General features: G+C 46.8%; 1 protein-coding gene across 2 annotated transcripts in view; it reads right to left on the bottom strand.

Moving 5' to 3' along the window:
• The window catches only part of GGT7 (gamma-glutamyltransferase 7), a 56,282-nt gene that overhangs the window by 6,634 nt on the left and 25,464 nt on the right, over positions 1-24,184 (bottom strand). For both annotated transcript variants that reach the window (XM_034787448.1, XM_034787449.1), the window contains exons 8-14: positions 20,232-20,319; positions 18,490-18,617; positions 7,908-7,996; positions 5,907-6,059; positions 5,176-5,293; positions 4,190-4,327; positions 2,059-2,158 (exon numbers count right to left, since the gene is read on the bottom strand). In XM_034787448.1, coding sequence (XP_034643339.1) covers positions 2,059-2,158; positions 4,190-4,327; positions 5,176-5,293; positions 5,907-6,059; positions 7,908-7,996; positions 18,490-18,617; positions 20,232-20,319 — 814 coding nt within the window. The remainder of the gene's footprint in view (positions 1-2,058; positions 2,159-4,189; positions 4,328-5,175; positions 5,294-5,906; positions 6,060-7,907; positions 7,997-18,489; positions 18,618-20,231; positions 20,320-24,184) is intronic.

Here is a 24,184-nt window from a genome sequence, read left to right as displayed (position 1 = left end):
CCTCCCTCCCCTGCTTTGTTATTTGTTGTGCTTTCACAATTTTAATATAAATCCTGAAGTGTGATTGCAAATTGGCTCAGGATACATCATCACAAACTAAGTAAAAATCTCATGATAACTATACCTATATAAAGTGTAGGTAAGAGTATGGTTTAGAGTACTGTCTACCTGAAGCATTCAAAAACCACAAATCAGGCCACAAAATAATCATGAAGTTTTTTTTAAAATAGTAAATTTTGGATTTTTATTGTCTTCTGGTTTCTGAGCTTTTAAATTACATTCCAGTCCCATTTTCAGGCTTTTCTCTGCAACTATGAAGACTAGAAACTTTGGGGAGGGGGGTGCTTTTTTTTTTTATGAAAGCAGAGATCTTCACATAATTACATAATTCCAGGACACGGAGCTTCAAGAAAAATACTGAATAATGTGAAACTCATAATAAACTTGGGAGAGTTGGCAACACTGCAAAGACATCTAGACTGGTAGAGTTCTGAGCACATGAGAACCAGAAAGATATTATCATGGGTTTCCTCTTCCTGCTAGCTAGGTTGTAGGTGAGCGGAGTTATGGGCACGAAGAATGAAAAGTAAAAGAAAAAGCATTTGTGGGGGTAACGCTGCTTGTAGCTAGCTCTAGGAGAGGCAGGCACCACCGTGTATGAAGACTCTGGCTATAATAAAGGACTGCCAGTTTGAAAACATGTTCTTGGTCTTGCCTCATTCATTTGGATACACGTGGTGCCACGATCTCAGTACATTGGAGGTGTTTTCAGAGAAGAGCCACACAATTATTAAGAGCCAGGTGAATGGTTTATGAGGAAAGACTGGAAGACTCTGAACACATATAGCTTGGCCAAATGATGATGGAGGGGCAAATGAGTATTTGAAGGGTGTGACTACCAAGAAGGGAGAGGAATTGGTGTGAATAAAGGGATATAGCTAGAAGGCATGGGATGACATTAAGCAAAGGAAAAAATATCAGGAGAAATGTGCTAATGGTGAGATCTACCAGACTATGGAAAAAATCTTCACTAGAGGGATGGGGGTAATCCCATCACTTTGGGACATTTGGACAGGACAAAGCACTGGAGATTAGCCAGAAAGGACCAATCCCAAATTGGCTGGGAAAATGATGTTAGCCTACTACATCTTTGCCATCTCCAATGTCTATGACACTTTATTATTGTTTTGTTTCAGTTCCATGTGGTCATTATTATATCTCATTGCTGAGCATAACGTACAAGTACTGCTCATCCTATATGCAGGGTGCTCAAAAATGCCAGCTCATAACGACTGTCTCTTTGAATATACACTTGACGGTTTGTATGTGATGAAGACTTAGAATGGCTAAGAATGGCGATGCACAGACACAGGAACAGGAAGCAAGTCTTCTGCGTAAAACGGTCAGCTCTGTGGGATGTTTCTGCGTGGAGGTCTCCTGGCTGTACTGAAACTGGATGTACGGATAACATGAGAGCACAGCTCTTCTATGGCACTTGCCATCTCTTTTTAGCACACCAGGAATCATCCTAACCAGTCCACACAAAGCTGGGAACACACAGTCCCTTTTACAATTCAAGGCATTAAATTAGAACTTGTCTATTTCTTTAGCTTTTACCTACAGAAACAAAATCCACCAACTGGTGACTTGTCCTGAGATCTCCAAATCCTTCGCTTTCTTTGATGCACATGAGACAATGTTCTAAAATGCTGGATCCACGTCCACCAAGAATGACAAGAAGGATTTGGAAATCATGGAACAAGTAATGCCAGTCAATTTCACCCATATAGGTGAAAGCTGAAGGAGTACAAGAAATGGACTAAATTGCTAGAAGTTTAAATTTGACTTTGTGTCCCTTAAATTTGTCCCTCCTACCCACCAATCCCTGTAATTTGAAATGGACTTCCCTCTCCCCACCAGCTGCATTGTACATTTAAACAGATGATATCTCCTTGAGGCAGACTGCAGAGTAATCCCAGATGTATAAGAAAATTCCCTTTGTTTTTTGCCATGATAGAAATGTAGTCTACCAAGATCAGTGCTGATCTCCATACTCACTGTCAACTTGCAGGATGTTGGATTGAAGCTGTGGGTGTAGCCGACCCAGTGACAGACTCTCACTCAGGTTCTTGTTAAGTGTTAAAACATTTACTAAAACCTACGCAAGAAAAAGACCCCAAATATTAACAACTTGATTCAAACACTAAGGAATAAGCATCCAAAGCAGCTTCCTAATTTGCAACCCCAACATTTTCAAATGTACCGATGTACACAGGCAAATGGACGTTTTTTTGCACAATTACCCACTTTGTATGAACAAAATGCATGTGTTTATACATGCAAATAGGTGCACCTGAGGATACTGCAGGCACATTTTTGGAGGCCCCTTTTAAAAAAAAATTAGTCCCTAAGGGATATATTTCTAGAATTGCATGAGGTTTTGCATATAGTTCCCATTAAATCAGAAGGAGTCATGAGGCTGAAACTCCAGAGAAATCTCTGAAAAGGTATTTTTATGACCAAAAAGTGAACCCTTCTGATAGAACATTAGGAGGCAAGTGGGCGGCTTTAATCTTCCTCTGACTAATGCCTTCGATGAGGTAAAGTCACTCAGAGTAAAGCTGAGTTCTGCCCTTGCCTTTTAATAATCCAGTGCTGTTATATATACAGTCATGCCATCAGCAAGTGCTCCGTCTCACTACAAATGATAAATTAGGAAGAGCTATTTGCAGAGCTCACAATAGGAAGGATTTCAGGAAGGAATGTGCTAAACTGAACTTCTGTTGGGGATAAGAACCAAAATTCCACTCCCATCCTCCTGCAGTTCTCACAACACAACAGTTCTATTTTCTACAGTTCTTTAAGAAGATGACCTTTGAATAGGTTGTAGAAGGTCATACAACCTTTATGGAGGTTGCTAAGATTCTGTCTTCCCACATTTCTGAGAGCCGTCATCAGAGAAGGCACATAGCCTTGTTCCAGGGCTTGTCTACACAGCTAGTTAGTGTGCAGCAAGCCAGGTTGTGGATGTACACCACACTAGCCTGTTGTGAACTAACTGGCCATATAGACCTTGGTACCATGCACGAAAAGCTCCATAGTGCTGTACATTCACACCCTACCTTGCTGCACACTAACTAGCCATGTAGACAACCCTAGTGAAAAGAACGGACAAACTGCAGCAAATGTAGCTTTAGATTACCAATTACCCAGGACTGCATGGCTCAGAGGACTGATCTGACCATTTCTAGATCACCCGTTTGGATCCAGGCTGACTAGTAGCAACAGAAAGTTGTTGCTCATTGACACCAGTTAACATTTTTGTTGGTAGCCTCAGCAGAAAGTACAAAGATTGAATGAGGGAAACAGAGCTCTCCTTTCTACCCTGGTGACTCTCCCTCTAGGTCTGATGTGAGATGCTTTGGGACAGCAGGTGGGGGAAGAGGAAGCTTAACCTATGCTCACACAGTCTGGCTCGACCATATATGAGCCATCAGCTTCCACTGGACTAGCAGACCTCGTGCTTTTAGACCCACAGGTTCATGCCCTGCAGATGACTCAACCGGGAGTATCGTTACAAGTGAAACTCATCTTCCACGGCACACCACTGCCCATGTTTTACCAGAGGACTTCAGACTCCATCGGCTGTTACCTTGAAGCAGAACTAAATGCACATTAAGACAATATTTTAACCTCTTCAAAAACAGGAATTGTGTATTTCATGTTTGTTCTGGTAACCAACTTGTTGGTGTGGGAAACCCCCAGGGCAGAGCATGGGTATAATAGGCCAGGGGCAGCTGCTGCTGCGGGACACTGAACTGGGGCTGCTCCGGCCCCAGGCTGGCTGTCATGGCTGGGACTTGGATCAGTCAGCAGGCTGAAACCGGCCCGGGGCTCCTCTGGAGGTGGGGGTAGGGAGGACGGCTCGGGTTTTGGCCAGCCAGGGTCTTCTCTGGCTGTGGGAAAGGAGAGGCGGGGGGTGGGGGGGGAAGGGACTCAGGACTCAAGCCACAGGGGCTCATGCAGAAGGGGTGGGGTCATGGGGCTAGCCTCCCCGAAGGAGCGGTCCACCTGCCGCCCATGGGGCAGAGGATGCAAATACCAGCATGAAGAAACACTGGAAGATAGCTTGGGCCTTCCCCATTGCAAGTGGTTCAGAACATGCTCAGCTGCAGTACTCAAAACTGACCTGCGTGATGCTGCTCAAGGCTTTGTCGCCATTGTTAGCTCCCAGACAAAGATAAGTCCCACACATCCCTTCAGATGGTCGAACAATAGTGGGCAGTAAAAAGGATAAGGGTCTTTTTCCAGGCTGAATGAGATTCCTCTGTTGGTGAATAAAATACCCCCCAAAACTATTAAACAGATCACAACAAAGATTTTCCATAGCCCAAATTGCTTATGTTAGCTTGTTTCTCTTTTCATTTCTGAGTCAATAACTCTAATACTATTGGCTTGATTATGATGCCATTCTCACTGCTATAAGAATATAAGAATTGCCATACTGGGTCAGACCAAAGGTCCATCTAGCCTAGTATCCTGGCTTCCAAGAGCGGCCAATGCCAGGTACCCCAGAGTGAATGAACAGAACAGGTAATCATCAAGTGATCTAGTTTACTACTAGTTTACATTTATCTCATACCTTTCATTCCAAGGCACCTAAATCCCTTTACAAACTATATACAGAAGTCATTTTACCCACTACTAAAATGCAACCACCTCTGGAGTGGAAAGTGGCAACTGTTTAACAGTGCATAGCAATACCGCCCAACAGTTTAGCACAGGAAGTGACCAGCAGTGGTCAATGATGTTCTCTGTCTGAGACCTCAGGATGTGGTTTCCATTTTCTATCAACCTGAAGAGCAATAATTTTCAAATATAATCCTTATTTCCAGTCAATATAATGTGTGATCAGCCTGGGGGAAGTGTGCTTTCTACATGGCAGCCATGCTAGACTCTATATGGTTTCCTTGCAATACTATGATATTTCACATAGCCAGATCACACAAACAGGTAACCTCCTCCTTTAGTCTATATTCTATTTCTCTGCTGGATAGCATGGAAAGTGAAGAGAAAGCGAGAGAGCCTCTCTTTTTTATTGAGGAAGTTATTTGAGAATAAAAAGAGTCAAGACCAAACAAGTTCAAATTCAGAACTCTTCATGGAATTCATTACCAGGCCAGGAGAGGAGTGGTTCAATGTACTATTCAGCCAGGAAAAATCCAACATCTGACTATTTAGAAGGATTCCAGAGGGTGTTATTATTCCACTTCCAAATGGACGGTTCAGGGAACTGAAAAGGAAGACAAAGAAACCTTGTGAAAACCCATCCAGTAATTCATATAATATTCCAAGGCTTGGTACTGTCAGAGCACGACCCCAGATTCCCCCTTCCACCTTGGTGGAGAATCTTCCATAGGTTTTTTTTTTAGTATTTGTGAAAGGTGCCAGCTGATAACGCCAGAGAATGAAGGTCTCTGTTTAGCCTTAAGGAACAGATACAGCATGGGTAGCAGCAGTGCAAGATTCTTCCACACACCCCTGTCAACGGGCCTGGAGCCGTCACCTCTAGGTGAGAAGCTATTTCAGTCTTCATGCTCCCGTCATCTTGGGACTTTCTGCTAAGGATGGCAGGTAGAGGTGGAAATCTGTGATGTGAACACCTCTTCATTAGGAACTAGACTAAGCCCACCAAGTTATTTCAGATAGGCCATTGAACAGCCATAGATGGCAATGGCTGGCAATTACGAAGGATCTAGGCTGAACCAGTGAGCGTTAGGTGATGGGAATAGGTCTGTCATGACCAATCTCTGGAGTCATTCCTCTCAACACCACATTGAATGAACTTTCTTTGCTCTGCTCTCCCATCTCTAAACCCACCGGGACTGAAAAACTAAATCCTTTACCTTACAACTGCAACAATGTAGTCATCGGGTCCCATAACAAGGACCTGGCTAGCAGGGGGGCCGCTCTCTATGGAGAAGTGTGGAATATTGATACCAGAAGGGAAGGACTGGGAGTCATTAATCAGCTGACGCAGGAAACCTGCCTTTGATTTACTGCAATGACAAGAGAGGATATGGGGGCGAAAAAGCAGTGAGTTTAGAAAGCAGAGCATCTCCTCTTTAGGGCACATCTAATATATAAATCCATCGGGCAGTACTCATCACAGGCCCGTCGGACGTGCCTGGAAGGAATGGAGGTTATTCAATTGTACTGTGAAAAGCGGGCTCCTCTGGCGTATCCAATGGAAAGAAATGAGACATCTCAGCCACCGCATCGGGGAGGCAACTCTGTGGTCATTGCCCTGGACCATTCGTTAGTCAGACTGTAGGCTGAAGCACCCGCCCTGTTGCCTAGAGTTCAGAGAGGTTCAATGGACGTGTGGCAAGTGAGAATGATGGAGCATCACTATGACTTTACCATGGGGTCCTGGTCCACGATTAGGGCTCCTGGGTGCTACCACAATACAAATAATAATGTGAGGCTGCCAAAAGGAAGGAAGGTGACGGCTCCCTCAGGTCTTTGTCGGGACATCCTAAGAATGGATACATATAGCTGTGTTGTGAAAAAAAGCTGCTGTGTTACCCGACTATGATTTTTGTAATCAAATGTATCAGGCAACCCCTGCCAGCTTGGAACACCCCACCTTCTTAGCAGGCATTGATCCTCCTAGAGGTTAATTTATCTTCTACTAACTCAGTGAGGCAGACATTACTATGCTCGTGGCTATAAGTGAGGTGGGAGGGCCTGTGAAGAAAGAGAATCTAGGGTGTGAGCTGAGCAGCCTTGAGGGAGGAACGCTAGGAGCAGTCAGGTCTGGGAAGAAGGTTTGAGCTAATTTTATGTGGTATTATTGTTCATTTCTTTGTTAATAAAGCCAAACCCCAGGAAGGACTTTGCACAGCATACAGGCTTTCTTTCACAGCAGATTGGGAAAGACTTTGATTGATAGGGGTCAGACGAAAGCATCGCATCCTGGTTACAGTTATATTTGTAGTGGGGTTGGGTCCTTAGGCCATATTTTAATGAGTTTGTAAGTAGGGTTTAGCATGGTTTGTTCCTAATCAAATTATGTCCACACACAACATGGTTTAGGCACAGCTCCTAATGGTGTCACTGTGCTTTGAGGCTATTCATGAAAGCACTGTAGCATGTCTGTCCAACTGGAATCAGACCTTAGCGTGATTCCTTTGATATGTAAATAAGACCTTACTTCACTGTGTTCTTGTTATACAGAAAGGCCTTGTCTACACTAGCAAAATTACCCATTGTTGCCCATACGGGTCAGCAATGGCTGCAGCTGAACCAGCACTGAACATGGTGCAGTTGCAAGTGTAGACATCGACGAAGTGCATCCAGCCCCACTGCATTAATCATGGCTAAAACCTGCTTTGAGATATAAGAGACAATGTTTCAATTCCAGACTTAGCAGAGAGCATTAGGGAGACAGGAAGCGCCATTCTGGGTGTTGCGGGAAGGAGGGATCACAGACAGTGTCCTTAATGTACAACTTCTGATTGGCACTGGATGGGCTCAGATGGGAGGTAGGTGCCTCCGCCTGAGCCTCGGAGAACGGATTTTAGAGGGGTAAAAGTGGATGATAAACATCAGGGTTTAGCCTGTTACAGAAAGAATCTAAATTAGGAAACCACATTGTAACGCCCCATAATCTTTCAGGGCCAAATTTGTTTTTGCTCATGTGAATACGGGCTGTGAAATAAGTGGATACTTTGGTCACCCCTGAATATAGCACAGCTCATGCTTCCCAAGGCCCTTTGGGAACTGGCCTTTCATCAGTGAAACAAAGACCCACAGAACAAGGACCAGATTTCATTGTACAACAGGATTATTACAATGATTCATATTCATTTATTCACCAAAGCATTCCTCATACTCAGACGTACCTGACCATGTCTTCTACACTATGGTAGATGGATGCGTCACAGACTGGGTCTCCCAAGCTGTTAGCTAGGTCCAGTGCTATTTTTAACGTCTAAAGTGAATACAAAGAAAGAATCAAAGAGAAACATTTAGATGGCCCTGGAAGTCTCACCTTCCATTGTCCAGATGGAGAGTGGCACTTATTCTTCCAGCATGTCGGATCCAGCTTCTGTTTTGCCCCAACTCCCTGCCTAGTAATCACCATCTTGAGCAGGAAGCCTTCACGGGTATTATAAAGTGTTGTTGCTTCAAAGGCAGATCTAGCTGATGAAGACAGCCTTTCCACAGGCCAGGTGTATGAAGCCAAGATTTCTTGCTATCCCTCAATGATCAGAAGTAAAGTGTACAGACAAGACAATCAAGGGACATGAGCCTTACATTGCAGGAGCATTACATGAAAGTGGGGTATACCCAACAATATTTGTAGAGCTGATGGCCAAGGTGAAATGTATGTACACACTATCTGTTCATCTGACTCGTGCTAGCACACTCCCATGTAAACAGGTTTCAGAGTCTCCAACGAGAAACTGCAGAATTGGAATTAATTTGCAAACTGGACACCATTAAATTAGGCTTGAATAAAGACTGGGAGTGGATGGATCATTACACAAAGTAAAAACTATTTCCCCGTGCTAATTTTCCCCCTACTGTTACTCACACCTTCTCGTCAACTGTTGGAAATGGGCCATCCTGATTATCACTACAAAAGTTTTTTTTTCTCCTGCTGATAATAGCCCACCTTAATTGATTAGTCTCATTAGAGTTGGTATGGCAACACCCATTTTTTCATGTTCTCTGTGTATATATATCTTCCTACTGTATTTTCCACTGCATTCATCCGATGAAGTGGGTTTTAGCCCACGAAAGCTTATGCCCAAATAAATTTGTTAGTCTCTAAGGTGCCACAAGTACTCCTCACTCCCATGTAAGAAACACAACCATCAATTCTATTACCTTCCCTCTACTTTCCAGCTGGGAATTACCACTTTCTGGAGCATTCATCACAACACCAAAAATCATGCCAGATTCCCATGAGACTCCTCCTGAGGGAGCTGCACATGCTCTTAATGCACAGTTCCACCAGCATCCCATTGCCACAAAACAGGAATTTGGGTTGTTGTTGTTTTTTGCTACCTCTATGTCACGCACGTGGCTTGAATGGAAAATTTTAACCCCAGAACATTTAAAGGGCCAGCATTTTAAAAGCACGATGGAGACATGCATGAGTGGTGCGTGATTCCTGCATTTGGGGAGCCTGGGCATGAGCACCGGAAGCTCCCTAGGAGTGTGTGGGGCAGTGGGGGGGCGCACTGGTGCCTGGACCATGGCCCCACCCCCTTCTCTTCCCTGAGACTGTAGAACTGATGAATGAAATTGTTTTTAATTGTTCACTTTATTAATGTAACTTCATAAGTAAAGTTTTATGAATGAAACATTCATTCATAAAACCGGTTACCCCAATAACTGGCTAATTGACAATTAAGATGTTTGTTAAGAGCCATAGCATTCAGCCAGCTGCCCTTGTAAGTTTCAGTTTCAATCCAATTGCTGCTTAAATCACTGAAACTTGCACTGTTTCAACATTGTAACTTCTGCTCACTGTTTGCCATTCATATACTTGTCTACATTGTAGCTTCTGTTCACTTTGTCATTCCTTACACTTGTCCATATTGTAACTCAAACTCCATTTTAAAATGCTCACTCCATTTTGTAAAAGCCTGTTGTAATCTTATTTAGTTTAGATGTGTGAATGAGGTATGTATGTATGATGGAATCAACCTCCAGTGCCAGCCTGTCCTGATGAAACAGAGTTCAAACACCAACGGCTGAAGATGCAGACAACAGCCCTAACAAAGTAAGAAGAGTCCATCCTAAAAAAAAAGAACAAAGGTACAATAGAAGGAAGATCAAAGTCAGGTCTGAGGCTGAAAGTCAGGTCTGCAATTGATGGGTGATCAATCACACCGAACCCAAAGGCAGCATGACACAGCAAGACCTATAGACTCTGGATTCAAACTAAAAGCCTATAAAAAAGATGGGTGAGATGGAAGACTTTGGGTAACGTTCTGCTGCCAACATGGGAGGGCAGATCCAGCCCTTCCTTGTGTCCGGTGTTCCTGGCCAGTTAGCCGCCACAAGCTACGAACCCAAGCTGCGAAATCAAGCCACGGACTCAAGCTATGTTCAGGACTGGTAACTATACAGCAGCTGCAGAACATCTGATGTGTGTGTGTGGATGAGTGTGTGTGTGTATAGGTATTAGTTATTGGTCACAAATCAAATTGTGTTTTCATAATAAATGTGGAATCTTTGCCTTATCCCCCAAAACGATCCTGTGTAGTTTTGTCTGCATAACAAGGCCCTCCCCCAGCTTGGCCTCCTCCCCCCGAGGCTCCACCCCCACTCCACCCCATGCCCCACTCCCACTCAGCCTTCTCCCCCCGCCCGTGCCTCTCCACCCTCTCCCCCAAAGCCCCCCCCACCACTCGCACCTCTCTGCCCCTCCCCCAAGATCCCCCCGCCTACCGCTCTTTGGCGGGTGGGGGAGACCTCGGGGGAGGGGGCAGAGTGGTGCAAGTGCTGGGCGGGGGACAGGCCTTGGGGGAAGAGGCAGAGCAGGCGGGGGGAAAGAGGAGCAATGCAGGCAGCGCCATAGGGGAAGAGGACGACCTGGAGCAGGGCCTCAGTGCAGAGCGCGGGCAAGGTTATATGGCCCGGGCGCCCTTTCGGTGGTGGTGCTCCAAAGGCATCCAGAGGGACGTGCGCCGCATTCTATTTGGGGAGGCTTAGCCTCCCCTGGCCTCTTATACCCGCCGCCCCTGGAGACAGGGCATCTTCATGAACACAGAAGCTTGCCAGGTGGGCCAAGCTTTCACACGTGGGCAAAGAAGATGTACCACCAAGAGCCAACTTATCCACCCATGTTTGAAAATGCAGCCCTGTGTGTTTAGCTCAATAAGCTGGTTTCAATTAACTACAGAAAGGAGGGAGAAGTGTTAGCCCAGAGCTAGTGTACATGCACACTTTGTTCCCTTCCAAAACTGTGGTGATTTGACTCAGGTTGATTGGCAGCTTCTTCGGATCAGGACAGCTTTATGATCCATTGCCGAAGGCAGCGTTACAAGAACAAACGTGCTTTTCAGTCAAACAGGCAGGGGGGACAAAGACAAATTTATTGGGAGATTTCAGTTTTAAGTTGGTGTTGCTTTCATTCTAGTTTCAAGTCATTGCTTAATCCTTTAGATTTATAGCCCAAATGTCTATTATGTTTTGTCATGTGTGGTGCATAAACAATTCCTCTTTATGAGTTATAATTTATCTTCCGATGTACAATAAAAAAAATTCACTGTTGGAAAACTGCTGCTTTCCACTAGTCAAGACACTATGGGAGGGATTTTCCTTTGTGGGAACTAGCGGCCAAGGACAAGGGTTGTAAAAGCCCCTTAGGCGCCCAGAAAAGAATTCCCCCAGCTCCAGAACAGGCAGGACACAGGACAGCTAAGGCCCAGCTGGCAAGCCTTGCTTAAAGGTACTTTTCCTTCTGCTGTGCCTGGCCTCCACCTTCTGTGCTGCATTTCCAGTGGGTGCAGCACAGAATCTCAGCCAACAGCTTAGCAACGTTGCAATTTGCTTTAAGGCCCCAATTTGAAAAACCCCACTGATGTGTTGTAGACGTCTACCAACATACCTGCGCTCACAGATCAGGTAGTTAGGTGTGTATGTGGCTGCATACAAACCTGCAGTTATTTTCAGGGGCAAACTGCAGGCATAGAAAGGGAGACCAACAGTACTGGCAACCCCAAGTACTCAAAAAACATGACTCAGGCCCCCAAAATCAGGAGATTGGCTTAAAAAAACATGAGATTTAAAAAATAATAAATGTTGGTTCTTTTTATTTGCGTTCTGGGTTTGGTGTTCTTGGGGTGCACTTGGGTCACATTTTCAGGCTTTTTTCCCCACAAGTATGAGGGCTAGAATTTATTTTTAAAAAATTAAAGCTGAGGGTCTCAAATAATCACGTGACTCCAGAACCTGGGGCTTTACGGAAAAATGAAACCACACCAAATATTGCTAGACTCACAATAAAATTGCAAGAGTTGGTACCACTGGAACAAATTAAGGCCCCTTTAAAAATCAGGACCCAAAATGTCTTTGCATTGCCACCAACATCAGAATAGCTGTGTTTTAAAAGGTAAACTGCAAAGCCTTAAAAAAGGTTTTTAAAAATCACCCACTGTCACGTTCACAGAGTTACTTCTCTGACTATAGCTTCACTTTGAATATTGTCTATTTACATCAGCTTATTTTACTCCAAATACCTGTTACGTCTCTGGTTACTGCTTCCTCCTCAGTTCAAGGCACTGAGTTTGGATGCAAATCCCACTTACGCCCTGCCTTAAAAGCCAAATGCTTCAGACCGTGTTCAAGACTTATACAGGTCAAACCTGGGAGTTTGGGCTAATGAGTCTAGATCAAGGACTGCAGAATTTGGTACTTAGGGCTTAAATAGTAAGGAGGGCCCTTTGCAAGATGGTGAATTCCATCCTATAGGGGTATTTATCTACACAGTGCTCACTAAAACTCCCAAAGTCCTATCCAGCAGGCACTGGGCTCACTGTAAAACCTGGGAAGGATTCAACGGAGTAGGCTTTTCTCTCGACTTCCAAATCCCAGTCACAAACATGAAGCATCTGCCTACAGGCTATAACACCGCCATCCCCTAAGGCCTGGTCTACACTACGGGTTTAGGTCGACTTTAGCAGCGTTAAACCGAATTAAGCCTGGACACGTCCACACAACGAGGCCCTTTCTTTCGACTTAAAGGGCCCTTTAAACCGGTTTCTTTACACCACCTCCGACGAGGGGATTAGCGATAAAACCGGCCTTTGCAGGTCGGAATTGGGGTAGTGTGGACGGAATTCGATGTTATTGGCCTCCGGGAGCTATCCCACAGTGCTTCATTGTGACCGCTCTGGACAGCGCTCTCAACTCAGATGCACTGACCAGGTAGACAGGAAAAGACCCGCGAAGGTTTGAATTTCATTTCCTGTTTGCCCAGCGTGGAGAGCACAGGTGACCACGCAGAGCTCATCAGCACAGGTAACCGTCATGGAGTCCTCCCAGGATCGCAAAAGAGCTCCAGCATGGACCGAACGGGAGGTACGAGATCTGCTCGCCATATGGGGAGATGAAGCAGTGATAGCTGAACTCCGTAGCAGTAAAAGAAATGGAAAAGTATTAGAAAAGATCTCCAAGGCCATGAAGGACCGAGGCCATAACAGGGACACACAGCAGTGCCGCGTGAAAATTAAGGAGCTAAGGCAAGCCTACCACAAAGCCAGAGAAGCAAACGGAAGGTCCGGGGCAGAGCCGCAAACTTGCCGCTACTACGCGGAGCTGCATGCGATCCTAGGGGGTGCAGCCACCACTACCCCAACCGTGTGCTATGACTCTCTCACTGGAGAAACACACAGGGAAGACGGTTCGGGGAACGAGGAAGATGACGATGGAGGTACTGTAGGTAGCTCACAGCAGCAAGGAAGCGGAGAAACCGGTTTCCCCAACAGCCAGGATATGTTTGTGACACTGGACCTGGAACCAGTAACCCCCGAACTCACCCAAGACCCTCAGGGCACACAGGAGACCTCTGGTGAGTGTAACTTTGTAAATATTTGTAAACATTACAAAAAAAAGCAAGCAAGTCTGTTAACGTGTATGGGGATGGAGCGGAAATCCTCCAGGGACATCTCCAGAAAGCTCTCCTGGTTGAAATGGGGTGATTTTATTAAGGGGGACATTCAGAGGCGCCCGTTCCTGCTATTCGGACCAGAAATGTTCCCCGCTGTTAACCACGCGGTGGGGGGGAGGGGTGAAGTGATCATCCCAGAGAATCGTGTGTGTGTGTGTGGGGGGGGTGGTTTACTTGTGTTTGTGCCGCATGTTAACCGGGAAACCGCAGCCCCCTCCTTTTACATTGAAACCCCATTTTAAATGGACAACCCAATTCATCCTTGAGATGGGAAATGCGCTGCTGTTTGCAACCTTTCCCGCATGTTAAGAAGGTTAAATAAGCCAAAACACTGTGGCCTACGATGGCTGCCTGCAAGCCGAAATATGCGACCTTGTAATGAAAGAGTGTACCCATTGTTCCCTAAAATGTGTCTTTTTTAACCACCTCTCCCTTCTCCTCCACCAGCTGCAAATGTTTCTCCTTCGCAGAGGCTCGTGAACATTAGAAAGAGAAAACGTAAGACGAGGGACGAGATGTTCACGGAGCTGCAGATGTCCTCCCACGCTGATAGAGCACAGCAGAATGCGTGGAGGCAGTCAATGTCGGAGATGAGAAAAGTCCAACATGAACGAGAGGAGAGGTGGCGGGCTGAAGACGATAGGTGGCGTCAGCTTGCAGACAGACGGCAAGAGGCAATGCTCCGTCTGCTGGAGCATCAAAGTGATATGCTCGAGCGTATGGTTGAGTTGCAGGAAAGGCAGCAGGAGCAGAGACCGCCGCTACAGCCCCTGTGTAACCAACAGCCCTCCTCCCCAAGTTCCATAGCCTCGTCACCCAGACGCCCAAGAACACGGTGGGGGGGCCTCCGTCCACCCAGTCACTCCACCCCAGATGATCGCCCAAGCATCAGAAGGCTGGGCTTCAATAAGAGTTAAAGTTTTAAAATGCAGTGTGTCCTTTTCCATCCCTCCTCCCCCACCCATCCCTGCTACCTTGGCAATTATCCCCCTACCTCTGTAAGGAACTAATAAAGAATGCATGAATGTGAAAAAACAATGACTTTATTGCCTCTGCAAGCGGGAGGGGAGGGGAGGGTGGGGTGGGGTGGTTGGTTTACAGGGAAGTAGAGTGAACCGGGTCGGGGGGGGGGTTGGAGGGTTCATCAAGGAGAAACAAACAGAAGTTTCACACAGTAGCCTGGCCAGTCACAAAACTCGTTTTCAAAGCTTCTCTGATGCGCACCGCGCCCTGCTGTGCTCCTCTAACCGCCCTGGTGTCTGGCTGCGCGTAATCAGCGGCCAGGCGAGTTGCCTCAACCTCCCACCCCGCCATAAATGTCTCCCCCTTACTCTCACAGATATTGTGGAGCACACAGCAAGCAGCAATAACAATGGGGATATTCTTTTCGCTGAGGTCTGAGCGAGTCAGTAAGCTGCGCCAGCGCGCTTTTAAACGTCCAAATGCACATTCCACCACCATTCGGCACTTGCTCAGCCTGTAGTTGAACAGGTCCTGACTCCTGTCCAGGCTGCCTGTGTATGGCTTCATGAGCCATGGCATTAAGGGGTAGGCTGGGTCCCCAAGGATCACGATAGGCATTTCAACATCCCCAATGGTCACTTTCTGGTCCGGGAAGAAAGTCCCTTCCTCCAGCTTTCGAAACAGAGCAGAGTTCCTGAAGACGCGAGCATCATGTACCTTTCCCGGCCATCCCACGTTGATGTTGGTGAAACGTCCCTTGTGATCCACCAGGGCTTGCAGCAGCATTGAAAAGTACCCCTTGCGGTTTATGTAGTCGGTGGCTTGGTGCTCCGGTGACAAGATAGGGATATGGGTTCCGTCTATGGCCCCGCCACAGTTTGGGAATCCCATTTCAGCAAAACCATCCACTATTGACTGCACGTTGCCCAGAGTCACTACCCTTGCTATCACCAGGTCTTTCATTGCCCTGGCAAATTGGATCACAGCAGCCCCCACAGTAGATTTGCCCACTCCAAATTGATTCCCGACTGACCGGTAGCTGTCTGGCGTTGCAAGCTTCCACAGGGCTATTGCCACTCGCTTCTCAACTGTGAGGGCTGCTCTCATCTTGGTATCCTGGCGTTTCAGGGCAGGGGAAAGCAAGTCACAAAGTTCCATGAAAGTGCCCTTACGCATGCGAAAGTTTCGCAGCCACTGGGAATCGTCCCATACCTGCAGCACGATGCGGTCCCACCAGTCTGTGCTTGTTTCCCGGGCCCAGAATCGGCGTTCCACGGTATCAACCTGCCCCAGTAACACCATGATTTCCACATTGCTGGGGCCTGTGCCTTGTGAGAGGTCTATGGCCATGTCAATTTCCTCATCACTCTCGTCGCCGCGCTGCAATCGCCTCCTCGCCTGGTCCGGGTTTCGCCTTGGCATGTTCTGGCTCTGCATGTACTCCAGGACAATGCGCGTGGTGTTCATAGTGCTCATAATTGCCGCGGTGATCTGAGCGGGCTCCATGATCCCAGTGCTAGCTATGGCGCCTGGTCAGAAAAAAGGCGCGAAAGTAGTATCTGATGGACCAGGAGAAGGAGGGCGGGAGGGAGGGAGGGCCGAGTGACGACATGGCGTACAGGTACAGGAACAGGGAGAAACACAAACAACTGTCACACAGAATGGTCCCCCCAAAGATTAAACTGGAAACCCTGGGCTTAGCAGGCCGTTGATTTCACGGAGGAAGGGGAAGCAAATGAACACAGAACAAATCTATTTTTTACATCTTAAGGTGGCAGCCGACGCTGCAGCATGAGTGACAGCCATACCAGTATGACGATGACGGGTACCAATCATAATATGCCATCATCTGCCAAAAGGCAAGGGGCTGCTGCTGTGTAGCAATGCAGCCCCACGTCTGCCAGCCCCACGTCCGCCAGCACCCAGCATCGCCCTCGGCCTCTTCTGGGTGCTTAGCAGACAATATTGGGCAATTGGCAGAAAATAGTATATTATGACTGGTAACCGTCATCATCGAAACAGTAGCATGTCTGCCCAGGTGGCCATGATTGACAGCCATACCAGTACGACGACGACGGGTACCAGTCATAATATACCATCGCCTGCAAGGGGCTGGTGCAATGCAGCACTACGGCTGCCAGCCCCACGGCTATCACTCATGCTACACCGTCTACCGCCAAAAGGCAGTTAGCAGCTGCTGCTGTGTAGCAATGCAGTCCCACGTCTGCCGGCACCCAGAGGACATATGGTGACGGTGAGCTCAGCTGAGCTGAGCGGGCTCCATGCTTGCCGTGGTATGTTGTCTGCACAGGTAACCCAGGTAAAAAGGCGCGAATCTATTGTCTGCCGTTGCTGTGACGAGGGGGGAGGGGCCTGACGACATGTACCCAGAACCGCCCGCGACACTGTTTTGCATCATCCGGGCATTGGGATCTCAACCCAGAATTCAAAGAAAAGGCGCGAACCGCTTCTCGGCTCGAGCTGTGGCGCAAACGTAGTATCTGACGGCCTAGGGGAAGGAGGGAGGGGGGGCCGAGTGACGACATGGCGTACAGGCACAGGGAATTAAAATAAAGAACGGTGGCTGTGCATCAGGGAGAGACACAAACAACTGTCACAGACTGGTCCCCCCCCAAAGATTAAACTGAAAACCCTGTTGACGGAGGGAGGGGGAAGCAAATGAATACAGAGAAAATCTATTTTTTACATCTTAAGACGACGGTGCAGCGTGACTGATAGCCCTCGGCATCTTTCTGGGTGCTTGGCAGCAAATACTGGGCGGTGTATGACGATGGTCTTCAGGCCTATTGTACGAGCTGCTGCTCAGGGAAGACTCTGCTAACGTGCGATGACCCGACTTGTAATAGGCCGGCTAACAGTCATAATACACCATTTACTGCCAAAAGGCAAGCCCCACGGCTGCCAGCACCCAGATCGCCGATGAAGGCTACCAGTCTACTGCACCGTCTACCGCCAAAAGGCAGTTAGCAGCTGCTGCTGTGTAGCAATGCAGTCCCACGTCTGCCGGCACCCAGAGGACATATGGTGATGGTGAGCTCAGCTGTGCTGAGCGGGCTCCATGTTGTCTGCACAGGTAACCCAGGTAACCCAGATAAAAAGGCGCGAATCTATTGTCTGCCGTTGCTGTGACGGGGGAGGGAGGGGCCTGACGACATGTACCCAGAACCGCCCGCGACACTGTTTTGCATCATCCGGGCATTGGGATCTCAACCCAGAATTCCAAGGGGCGGCAGAGACTGCGGGAACTGTGGGATAGCTGTGGGATAGCTACCCATAGTGCAATGCTCCGGAAGTCGACGCTAGCCTCGTACTGTGGACGCGGTCTGCCGACTAGAGCACCTAGAGCATTTTATTGTGTGGACATACACAATCGGCTGTATACAACCGATTTCAATAAAACCGGCTTCTATAAATTCGAACTAATTTCGTAGTGTAGACATACCCTAAGAGTCCTCTGTTAAAGTCAATAACTAAGTGGCTTGTTACACTGATCTAACAATGAGGAAATAGACAGAACTGTCCTCAGCTGTGGCAATGACTGCATACAGGAAATAAATGGCAATACAGCTGTTCCTTTGCAAGAAGTTTTGTTCAAGCAAAAGGGGTTCAGATAATCAAGAGACTCAGGAGTACCCTACAGTACCTGCATATGTCTGGTACAACGTCAAAGTCCAGATTTAAATCTTAGCAGGCTGTTTTCCCATTAACCCCAGCGGGAGTTTCCTATGTAAATTCTCTGCACAATCTTTAGGGAAATAAAGCCATTTTACATCAACACAGAAAACTCAGCCAAGTAGTTAGCCCAGTCTTACCTCTGTTATCCAATGGAGGGTATTTTCCCTGGTTACCTGGCTCGTGATATTAAAGCCCTCCAGGATATTTAGAGCTGTGATCAGTGCAGGACCCGCATGTGGAGGTGGAGGGCTGAGAACAAGATGACCTGTCAAGGTGAGAGGAGAGGAATACAGCTATTCACATTAGAAGCTGCTTTGTCAAGGTTTTATAGGACTGTTCTATCTTTAACACTTTACTGTGAGGAAAGGAAAACAATCATTTCAAATGTGGGAAGGTAATTATAGGAGATTTGAAAAAGATTTCTTAAAAGACAGGTGTCACAGGGTAGCTGGTCCCTGTGAGTAGACTATGCCCAGCTCCCCCTTGTCAGGGCAGGTGAGCCCAACTGAGACAGAGGGGACAGAGCTACACCTGAGCTCTAAAGGCCAGTCAGATGGTAGGAAGAGGAGGAGTGACTGAGGCAGGTTGTGCCCGGGGAGAGGAATCACAGAGGAGTGGCGCTAACTCTGGTGGTGTGTTCCTGGGGAGGTAGCCTGGGGGCTGGTGTTCCAGAAAGGAAATGGAGCTAGCAGAATGAGAGGCAGGGAGCTGCAGAGTCACTACTTGGCCACCCTATTCCAATAGGATAATGGCCCATTTTTCTCCTTTTTGATGGATAAAGATGACCTGGAAGGCTTTTTTCCTGCTTGTTTCTTACATTAGAAATTCAAATCTTGTCTATGTTGGGGAGTGGGGGTTGTGAAAGACTCTATGGGTGACTGGTGAACTTGTAGGTTTATGACCTCACAGGTCCAAGGAAGTAAAAGACAACTGAGTGTGAGGGAAAGGGATTTGTATTCCGTTTGTTTAAAACTCTGAGTCAGGTTGCCAGTTGCTGCAAACCAATGCAACCCCACAGACTGCAGTGAAGATGCACTGATCTACACTGGCTGAGAATCTGGCCCTTTATCTTTTGTTTGTTTTTGTAAAGAAACCTGTATCTCAAATGTCTGAATGAGCAGAAAAAAAAGAAAGGGTCATTTGTTAAAGATTCAACACCTTTCCCCTGCAATTAAAGGACGAGGAAGTTAAGGCTCCTCCAAGAAAGACCTCCAACAAAACAGAATGACCAGATTTCACAGTTCTGTTATGTTTACGATAAAAGAAAAACCAGGGGAAAAAATTACTCTTCAGGCCTTCTCTATCCACCATAAAAAAGCTCAAAAGGGCATAACCCCGTGTTTTTCCCCTTTGCAGACCACCTTTAAGGGCCATTTGCAAGCTGTACAAAACTCCTGGGCTATGACATGGCCTAGCTTACATCAGGATACAATATGGCATCAACATGTGGTCAAGTTGTGGCTCTGCGTGATGATGTTACATCAAAATGTCAACACCTGATTTCACAAGTCTCAAAGCTATCTGAGGGCTTGCCAATATCTCACAAGTGAGGATCAGAGTATACAGGCTTGTTCTGTCAAGGAAAACATGAACCTGTGTCAAATGCTGGAAGCATTCTTAACTTACTGATCATCACAGTCACTAGTTCGCAGCAGGAAGATGACTGGGACAGTCTTAATGACCTAGGCGGGTCTGTACCCTGCGGACACAAGCCAGGACTTTGACGAGGGTTGCAGCTTAGTGGCTTTGCTGCCTCGCACTCATTTCTCCCCTGGCTTTGGGGGGCAGTTCAGATTTACAGTTGCTAACTGATGCTATCACGTGCCATAGGATGTAGCAGCTTGTGCACCGGAGAGGCAGGGCTGTCAGGACACTTTACCTTGATACACCGTGTGGACTGGATTCTCCACTACCGCATTGTAGTTAATGAAGTCTTCTTCTAACAGGACTCCTCCATAGTTATGGACCTGAACAAAAGGGCAAGGCAGAGCATATCAAAGCAGCTGCGTCAGTGAGTTATTGCAGTCAGCCTGCCACCCCAGTAAACAACATTGTATTCGGATTCTGGTTAAACACCAGTTCGCCTCTTATTATGATTTTTGGCTGTGGTGTTCAGAGCCTAAGAGAGTTAGGAGCCCATTGAATTTCAATGGAATCTGAGTGCCTAACTGCCTTAGGTTTCCTTTGAAAATCCCATCCTTTATGACTAAAAACTGCTTTTGATCCCTCCCCCTACGCCCAAGTGTCAATACATTGAGAAGTCCTGTAGCCCAGCCCCTATAGCATGCCCAGGTGATGGACACTATGAAACAGCTCTGCATCTCCCTCCATGGCATGATGGGGTGACAGGCACTGCTACAGCTCTGCAGACTTCCGTGGGGTGACCCAAGGGATGTATCTGGCCCATTGCCTTTAGTCTTCCTCCTCACATTTTCCAGAGTATTCACTTTGCTTGCTCATTCTTCAAAAGAGACCTTTCCCCTAGGTTCCTTGCAGCATAAGAGTTCTCTCTCCTTTCATCCTTGGTTCTGTTCCTGTTTATTTCTCAGTCTCCTCTCCTCTATAGCAATGCCAGTGAAAGAGGGACATCTGGCTCCTTTTATTTTTAACTCCTCCTACAGACTGCTCGCTGCACATACCACTTGGCCAAAGCTCTCCCATGGAGTAATGAGGCCTGCATCTCAGCCCTGGAGCCCATTAGATACTTCTGCAGTAATCATTATTATAATGAGGATACTTGGCTCTTCTCTAGTGCTTTTCATCTGAGGATCTCGAAGTGCTTGACAAATATTAATTAATGATGCCTCAGAACTACTGCAGAGACAGATGTGACCTGAAATGTTCAGCTCTGGTTCTGCTCAGAAGTGTCTGGATGTGGGGTTTTGGTTCTGGGAAGAAAATGCAATTTTTTTAAACAGTGAAGGTGATCAGAACAGATTGCCAAGGAGAGGAAGGCTGGTCCAGTGGTTAAGCCACTTGGACTTGGGAAACCTGGATTCAATTCCCTGCTCTGCCACAGACTGCTTGTGTGACCCGGGGCAAGTCACTTAGCTTCTCTGAGCTTCAATCCCACATATGTAAAATGGAGATAATAGCACTGCCCTACCTCCCTGGCATGGTGTGAGGCTAAATAGATTAAATATTGTGAGGTGCACAGATAATACTGCCATGGAGGCCATGTCAGTGTGACACTCTGCGCCCTATAGTCACCATAGTGGTATAATTATTATATGTTTTGTACACAGTACGCCTCATTTTAAAAGTTTCAATCTGTTGAACATTAACATCCTGTTAAGTTGTATATGCTATCACTGTATAGGAAGTTAGGACGTTTGGCTCTGTATGTGCCACTGAAACATGTTGTGAGGTTGGGAACACCCACAAGCAGCCTTTCAGGTACAACAATAAAAAGGCCAAACAATGTTAATGGCCCCTTGAAGAGAATCAAACACTTACAAGGATTACCCCAGGAACTGTATAGAATGGAAACCTCTCAGAGATAGCACGTACCCAAATGGAGACTGTTTGACTCATGTCCCAGCAAAAGATCTTTCCAGCAAGCTGGAAAAAGATATAAAAGTGGGAAGTGACATCATCACTTGGCCTCACTCGCCCTACAACACACCTGAAAATACCTGAGGAACAAAGACTGAATTGCGAGAATAAGAGTCCCAGGCAGGACAGAAGAATTCCTGTCTGTGTATACAAAAGCTATAATCTGTTTATATAGCTAACAGGGTGAGACACTGCTTGATTCAAATCCTATCTAGTTTATAAAGCTTAGATTACGTTTTTGTTTATTTCTTAGGTAATCTGCTTTGATCTGTATATTCAATACTTATAATAACTTCAAATCTATCTTTCTGTAGTTAATAAATCTGTTTTATATTTTTACCTACAACAGTGTGATTTGCTTGAAGTGCTTGAGGGAATCTGTTCAGGAACAAAAACTGGTGCTTTGTCCTCACCACTTTGAGGGAGGGGCGGACTGGGAAATAAACTTATACTGGTCAGGCTTTTGAGCAGGGCAAGATGGTTCAGCTCTAGGGTCCCAGTAGTGGCAAAGCCAGGTTTTAGCAGCAGGGGGAGTGAACACAAAAAAAGGCACTACCCACCACAAAGAAAAAATAAATAAATAAAAAAAAGAAAGAAAAACCCCGACAGACCCGCTGCCGAAGTGCCGCTGAAGACCTGGAGTGGCTGAAGGACCCGCCACCGAAGTGCCACTGAAGATCCGGAGCGCCGGCGGGTGAGTAAAAATTAAAAAGGCGCCACTTTTCTGCTCAGTGGGAGCGGCCGCTACTGGGTCCGCTACTGTGGAGCTGGGGGAGAAGCCTTCATATAACTGCAGTTGGGTGTGTCCCTGCCTGTGTAAAGGTTTGTGTAAATGCAGGACCGGGAGCAGTCTGCAGCTTGTCACAGCATCACAGTGAGTACGGGAGCCCAGGCTGGAATGCCAGAGAGTTCTGCAGTACCTCAGTTCCAGGTTGTACCCCGGCGAAACCCATCACAGTCAGTAAAAAAGACAGAAAGGCAAGAGATGTGGTGGCTGCTCCATTACTTGGCATCTTTGACTCAAGACCAGATGCCTTTCTTGAAGATATGCTCTAGTTCAAGTACAAATTATTGGGCTCACGAGGGCTTACTGACAGGGAAGGGAGGGGCAGCTCCCTACACTCCAGGAGTGATTGTGTGAAATTCCATGGCCGGTGTTTTACAGAAGGTCAGAGCTGAGTGTGTGTACTCACAAAACCTTCAGACTCTTACAACCGAACACACACAGGCCTGGCTCCCTGCACTCTGTCCGTATAAATGAGAGTAAATCCACTGAAGTCAATGGAGCGACACCAGTGTATGATGCGGTACGAGACCAGGCCCATGGTTGCTCTAGCTAGTGCTTTGGTTTTCCACCCCAAAAAATCAGACTAAGCAGACTCTGCAGTTCTGGGCTCTGGTTTTTCATAATGACCCACTCAATGTAGCGAGAGGATACTGTCTCAGGTGGAACCATTAACAGATGAAACACAGGAGCAGGAGAGTTGATGCTTCCCCATGCGGGGCATGTTCATCTGGGGCACAAACAGCCTGACGGGCATGTGCAAGTCAGGGTTTGCACTCACATGCAGTGCAGCATGCGTAAGCATCATCTCGTCTGCCTAAGACGTGCAAATTCCCACCTGCGCTTGCCCCTTTGAAAACGTGGTCCATAGTTTTAATCCCCACTCCCTGCACCAAGCGATAGATGCATCCCCAAAGATAAAGGCCCTAATTCAATTGAGTTACACTCCAGTAGCGCCACTGAAATCATTTGGCCACTGACTTGCACCAGCTGAGGATCTAGCCCAGTGGAGTCACACCAGCATAAAACTGAGTACAGCAGCTGCTAACCAGGCAAAAGGAGCATGAACGATATGCAAAGGGGAGCAGGCATCTGATAAACAAACAGAGGTCATATCAAATTCCCAGAACAACACTCTTCCCACCTGTGCCTTTCTGCATTAGGAGGGAAAAAAGGGATCCGGTGTCTTGCAGACTTACCCGAGGGCACATCTTAAATGTCGTTTGTTCAATCAGAACAACAAACCACTTGAAGCTTATCTGTGAGCTCAGTACTTTGCTCTTCTGTGCAGAGTAGGCTTTAATCAGGAGCTTAACTCCATTGCTGGGCATATTTTTTTGTGCTCCCAATCCTTTGCTTTACTCCTGTTTACAGAGCTCCCTCGCTTTGCCTGGCAGCCACTTCTTTGCAATTCTGCAGCAGCAGAGGGTTGCGGGGAGGATGGGTAACGCAACAGAGATTAGCACAGCATAGAGATATGAGCTGTTCCCCCT

The sequence above is a fragment of the Trachemys scripta genome, chromosome 12, assembly GCF_013100865.1.
Source record: "Trachemys scripta elegans isolate TJP31775 chromosome 12, CAS_Tse_1.0, whole genome shotgun sequence".
Lineage (NCBI taxonomy): Eukaryota > Metazoa > Chordata > Testudines > Emydidae > Trachemys > Trachemys scripta.
This window is presented reverse-complemented; position numbering and strand designations above follow the sequence as displayed.